Here is a 6,951-nt window from a genome sequence, read left to right on the forward strand (position 1 = left end):
GTTTTCTGAATGAATTCTGTAGCAAGATTGTAGAAGTATCGGGTGACCCATTAGATAAGAGTTATATAAAGCAATCCTTTTCTATTTTATTTCAAAAATATAATTCTTTCTGTATTTTGGATGGAGCGTTAAAATACCTGTCTGTGCGAAGCGTTTAACATAGATTAAAGCTGAAACCGGATATGATTATTACTTCCCTATAGTTCTAATCAATTATGGGTTCATACATACATACATACATACATACATACATACATACACACACACACATACACACACACACACAAACACACACACACATACATACATACATACATACATACATACATACATACATACATACATACATACATACATACATACATACATACATACATAGGACCTCTTACTCATCAGCAACATCAGTCTCCATCAGCAATTCAACAAGAAAATCCTTTTTCAATTGTTTCGAAAAAGAAACGTCAAATTAAAAACATTAGAGGAACCAACAGCACTGGCATGTGTCCCAAATCAGCTGGGGCAATTGTTAAAAAAAAGTTTACTTTGTAAGTAATCTTGCTGTCACAGTCAATAATGAAACTTTGACAGAATACTTGAAAACAAATAAATTTAAAGTAATCAGTTGTTTTGAGGCAAAGTCTCATCTGGGAAAAGGCTTCAGAATATGTATTGACATCAATAATTCAGATAGCACTTTCACAGATTCTGCTCTCTGGGATGAGGACACAATCATTCGTGAGTGGGTCTTCAAACCAAATAATAATATTGACAAAAAGAATAAAAATGAAATTAGCATTGATGGTAAAAATGAAGTAACTTTAATAAATAAACAAAAACATGATAAATAACACACAAAGCAATAATAATATATCAGATAAACACCTCAGTAACAACGACTCAAATTATTACACTGTTGAGGAATTTTCTAAAAATATCTTAGAATTACAAAAGCATATCGGCTGTGATTTTATCTCAATATTACATTTAAATGCTCGTAGTCTGTTTCACAAATTATTGAATCCAGAGATCTTGTTGAAACAATTTGATTTTATCTTCAAAATTATTGTAATATCTGAGAGTTGGTTAAACGATGAAACGGCTGATTTAATTAAATTAAATAATTACAATTTCGTATACAAAAATAGAAGAAATAGACGTGGTGGCGGTGTTGGAATGTTTATAAAAGATGATGTAAAATATGTTGTAAATGAAAGCAACATATTCGATGATGACAACGCTGACACACTTTGCGTGGAATTTGAATTGCATCAAGCCTCACTACATAACATGATCAAGATAATTGCCATCTATCGACCACCTAGTTATAAATATGAGTCTTTTTTAGAAAAAATTGAATCGATACTAAATAGTCTAAATCCACTTGATAAAATTTTCATTGTCGGAGATTTTAACATTAATCTAATGGATAAAACCTCCAAAGATTTTCAAAGTTTACTTTTGTCGCATTACTTCTTACTTTTGATTGATTTACCAACTAGAATAACTAATAACTCAATTTCACTAATAGGTAATATATTTTTTAACTTAAATCAACAATGTTTTAATGGAATAATAATATCAGACTTTTCAGATCCTTATCCAATTTATACAGTTGTAGAAAATACAGGATTTGTCACTACCGATGCTCTGACTTTGAAAAGGAACATAAATAAGAGAAACATTTCCCTAATCAAGGAAGCTCTATCTTCTGAAAAATGGGATTCAATAACGGATGAGAGTAACATTGACACCTGTTGCATGAATTGTTATAATCAATTAAATAGAATTCTTGATATTTACGCCCCATTGCAACCGCTGAAACGGAAAAATAAAAAGCCATGGGTAAGTGATGAAATAATTAAATTATCAAAGAAACAGAATAAACTCTATAAAAAAACAATTTCAACACCTACTACAGAGAATATAAATAAATATAAGCGATTCAGAAATTATTTTACATCATTTAAAGAAAGGAAGAAAAAAATTACTTTAGTCAAAGATTTAATGATGCAAAAAGCTGTTCAAAGAAAAAGTGGGAGATAATAAATGGTATAATGAATAAAAATCAACAGTTGAATGATATCAATAAAATAAAAGTCAACAATAATATAATCGATAATGCAGAAGAAATGTGTAACTGTTTCAATGAATATTTTATTAAAATTACTGAAAATTTGCTTGAAAATCAAACAGTTAATGAATCTTCAAAAATAAACAACTACATTTGTAAATCCATATACATTAACTCCACTGATGAACTTGAGGTATTAACAGTCGTCAAGAATCTTAGCAATAAAAAAAGCACCTCTGATGACTCATTAAGTAATTATCTCTTAAAACAAATCATCTCAGAAATTGTACATCCAATAACACATATATTCAATTTGTCCATCAGTCAAGGAATATTCCCAAAATGCTTCAAAACATCCAAGATAATACCTATTCATAAAAAAGGATCCAAGATGGAAATGAGCAATTACAGGCCAATATCCTTTCTCTCACCTATTTCTAAAGTACTGGAAAAAATTATATTTATCAGAATAACTTCATTCTTGAATATTAATAATTTATTAAATAAAAATCAATATGGATATAAAGCACAACATTCAACTGAACTAGCAGTACTACATTTAGTACAAAACATATTAAATAATCTGAATAAAAAAATCGTAACCATAGGTGTTTTCATAGACCTGTCCAAGGCATTTGATGTTATTAATCATGAGATATTAATAAAGAAATTATACTCCTATGGAATAAGAGGAATAGCACATAAATGGTTCATAAGCTATCTGCAAAACAGAAATCAGTATGTGTCGATAAAAAATAAATCTTCAAATAAATTAAATATAACTTCAGGAGTCCCGCAAGGATCAATCTTAGGCCCACTTCTATTTATAATTTTTATGAAAGATTTTCATCTGGCTACTGACGCTCATCATCTTCTGTATGCAGATGATACTAACATTTTCTTCCCAACTAGCAATCCATCAAACGATGTAGAGATAATTAATAAAAGTTTAGATGATGTTTCAAATTGGTTCATCAATAATAAACTAATTGTAAATTTTTCTAAATGCAACTACATTCTATTCGGTCCAAAAATATTGACTAACACAATACCTAATTTAGATATAAAAATGAATAACCATAGCATCCCGCGTACATCCAGCACAAAATTTCTCGGAGTGATAATCAAGGACAACCTCTCGTGGGATATGCATATAGACTCGTTATCGAAAAAAATTAATAAAACCATAGGCGTAATTAATAAAATTAAAGTAAGATTGAATAAACCAATAATTATAGATTTGTATTATTCATTAATCTATCCACATCTAATATACTGCAACATCATCTGGGGAAACAGCCCTGTAGTTCACTTGAAGCAAATTACCAGATGTCAAAATCGTTTCATCAAAATTCTATTAAATCTACATCCATATAGTCCAGCTGTTATTATCCTGAACTGAAAATTTTAAACATAAAAAGTTTGTATAATTATCATGTTTCTGTCTTTGTGTTCAAGTTCCTACATTATCAATTACCAACATCTTTTAATGACTTCTTCAAATTCGGAAATGCTGTGCAGTCAAAGTTCACTCGACATTCTCCTCTGCTCTATACACCACCTGCAAGAATAACACTGCTTGGTGGAAGTTTAAAACATACCGGTTCCGGAATCTGGGAGAAACTTCCTGTTGATATAAAGACTACAAATTCCTTGCATTTGTTTAAAAACAAAATAAAGAAATATTTATTGAAAAAAAGTACAATTTTTATTTAATTAGAATCATGTAAATTGTGCAATATGTTAATTTTGTCATGAATTATAAATTTACATAAAAATTGTGTTAGAATGAACAATTTGTGAACGGTGGCCTGCGACACAAGAATTTTGTTTTCTTTTAGCTTTGGTCTCCTAATCATTACCTAATTATTATTAATTTGGATTGATTGAATAAAATTTGATTTGATTTGATACATACATACATAAATACATACTGTTATAATACTCGCTGTCGTAACCGATTTACGATGCAACGGGTTCAAATGTTCGATTGAATAAAATACTCCAAACAGTTATTCGTTATTAAACTTTATTTACAGAAGAAATCAACTAATCGTTTATTTCTAGCAAATTCAAATTAACGCAACAATTAACTTTTAAATTGTTTAAAATCTATCGCTATGACAACGTCAACAAACAAATCAAATATCGCTTTAAATAATTCACGGAATCGCTATTCACGAAATGACAAAATCACGAATTTCACTAATCACGAATCTTCTTGCGACGTGCGCTTATATACTCTTCGCAAGCGTCGTTTCTAGATTCTTCCAGATGGTCCGATTCTAGCATACTCTAGAATGCTCCAGTCACTAGAACATTCCAGAATACGCTAGAATCTAGTGCGTTCGGTATCACGGTTATAACATTACCCCCTTCTTAGTTCTGTTCGTCCTGAACAGCTTTCGTTCCGGTGTCCGCATGGTACGAAGCCAGCCTATCCAAATGAACGATCTTCATTTTTGCTCTCGGCTTCCGATATTCTTGAATACGGTAGACGACGTCATTCAATCGGGTGATGACTTGATAAGGTCCTTCCCACCCTCGCTGGAGCTTTGGAGAACGTCCTTTCTTTCGCTGTGGGTTGTACAGCCAAACTAACTCGTCGACAGCAAAACCGCCACTGCTTCCTTTCAAGTCGTATCTGGTTTTGGCCGCCTCCGTGTTTTTCATAATTTTAAGGCGTACGTAACGGTGGATATGGTTTAATCGCTGTCGAAGATTATCCACGTATTCTGTTAATATTTGGTGTGGTTCAGGTAGTACGCCATATTTCACATCAGCTGGAGTTCTTAACGTAGTCCCAAACAGAACTTTTGATGGCGTTTCTCCAGTGGTTGTGTGGATAGCACTCCGGTATGCCATAAGAAACAATGGTATATGATGATCCCAATCTTGTTGATTTTCGTCGACTACTTTAGCCAGATGTTCAATCAGGGTTTGGTTAAATCGTTCCACCATACCGTCAGACTGTGGGTGAAGAGGTGTCGTTCGAGTTTTGTTTATACCCAGCAGCTTGCACATTTCACCAAACAGTTGTGACTCAAAATTTCGACCTTGATCTGAGTGGAGTTCCAATGGGACATCATATCGACTAATCCAATTGAGTACAATTTCCTCAGCGACGGTACATGCTTCTTGGTTGGGTATTGAAAACACCTCAGGCCATTTGCTGAAATAGTCAGCTACAACCAGAATGTAACGGTTTCCATAATCTGATACCGGAAAGGGTCCCGCAATATCTATAGCAATCCGTTCAAAGGGAACACCAACTTTGTAGATTTGCATTGCTCCTTTATGCCTTCTTTTGGGTCCTTTGACTGAAGTGCATGTGTTACATTTTCGACACCAGCTTTCTACATCTTCTCTAACGTGAAGCCAGTAGAATTCTTCTCGGATTTTGTCAAGGGTCTTGTTCACTCCTAAATGTCCCCCAGAAGGGCCGCCATGCATTTCATCAAAAATTTTGGTCGTTCTACTTCTTGGTATTACAGCTTGCATGCGGTGTTTTGATCCATCGGCTGATTCCCATTTTCGTTTCAGCAAATCCACTTCCAAATACAATGAGTCCCACTGAGCCCAATAACCCTTTAACACGGCACTATATTCTGAGATGCTTTGCCAGTCCGGTCGCTTGCCCTCCTTCTTCCATGTGATCAGATGTTGTAGGTCCTCATCCGCAAACTGTGCATCAGCAAGATCCGTCGGTGTCCAACCGTCATTCGCTGATATTGTTGTTGCTCTTATGTCTTCCGATTGTATCTTCTTCTTGTGATGAAAGCAATATTTGCATCCTGGTAAACATGGTCGACGTGAGAGATCATCAGCATTACTATGAGTTGTTCCTTTGCGGTGCACGATCTCGAAGTCGTACATTTGTAAACGCTCCAACCATCTGGGCCATCTGTCCTTCAAGATCCTTGAAGTTGAGGAGCCATCTTAACGCTGCATGATCAGTTCGGAGAAGAAATTTCTGTCCATAAAGGTACTTGTGGAAGTGTTTTGTTGCATTGAATATTGCTAGTAACTCCTTCCTGGTTTCGTTCGGGCTTTGTGAATCCTCTGCTATAATACGCTAGCACCTTTTCTTCTCCGTCTATATGCTGTGACAAAACGGCTCCGATTCCGTTGTTACTTGCATCAGTATCTAACGCAAACGTCTTGCCACGAACTGGATATGCTAGCAAAGGAGCATCACATAGTTCAACTTTTAACTTTTCAAATGCTGAGTCGCATAGGGTATTCCAGTTGAAAACTCTGTCCTTCTCGGTAAGTTGGTGGAGAGGTCTGGCAACTTTTGCAAAATCCTTTACAAAACGTCGATAGTACGTTGCCAATCCCAGAAAACTGCGCAATTCATTTTTATCCTTTGGAGTTGGCCAGTCTTTCACAATTTTTATCTTGCTGGGATCGGTTCGAACTCCATCTGAAGATACCACATGTCCCAAATAGTCAACTTCTTTAGAAAATAATCTGCACTTTTTAACGTTCAGCTTTAAATTTGCCACCCGAAGTCTTGTGAAGATCTCCCGTAAGTTTTCGACGTGTTGATCAAATGTTCTTCCTAGAACAATTATGTCGTCTAAATAGACAAGACAGGTTTTCCAGTTAAGACCTTGCAATACACATTCCATCAGTCGCTCGAATGTAGCTGGTGCATTGCACAATCCAAATGGCATGACGATGAATTGCCACAACCCCGATCCGATAGAAAACGCTGTCTTTTCGCGATCGTTCTTGTCGATTTCTACTTGCCAGTATCCGCTTTTCAAATCAAGCGTAGAGAACCAACTTGAGCCAGATAGGGTGTCCATGATGTCATCAATCCTCGGTAACGGATAGCTGTCATTTTTAGTCACATCATTTAACTTCCTATAATC

The 6,951-nt window shown here is 34.7% G+C and overlaps 1 protein-coding gene across 1 annotated transcript; it reads left to right on the plus strand.

The window, feature by feature from the left end:
* Positions 1–498: 498 nt before the first annotated feature.
* HELRODRAFT_177498 (hypothetical protein) lies at positions 499–2,043 on the plus strand (the record flags this gene model as incomplete). Its single annotated transcript, XM_009025692.1, has 3 exons — positions 499–536; positions 623–801; positions 875–2,043. 3 exons carry the CDS (start codon positions 499–501, stop codon positions 2,041–2,043), a joined length of 1,386 nt encoding a protein of 461 aa, XP_009023940.1.
* Between the last annotated feature and the right edge of the window lie 4,908 nt (positions 2,044–6,951).

This window comes from Helobdella robusta (assembly GCF_000326865.2).
Source record: "Helobdella robusta unplaced genomic scaffold HELROscaffold_43, whole genome shotgun sequence".
Classification (NCBI taxonomy): domain Eukaryota; kingdom Metazoa; phylum Annelida; class Clitellata; order Rhynchobdellida; family Glossiphoniidae; genus Helobdella; species Helobdella robusta.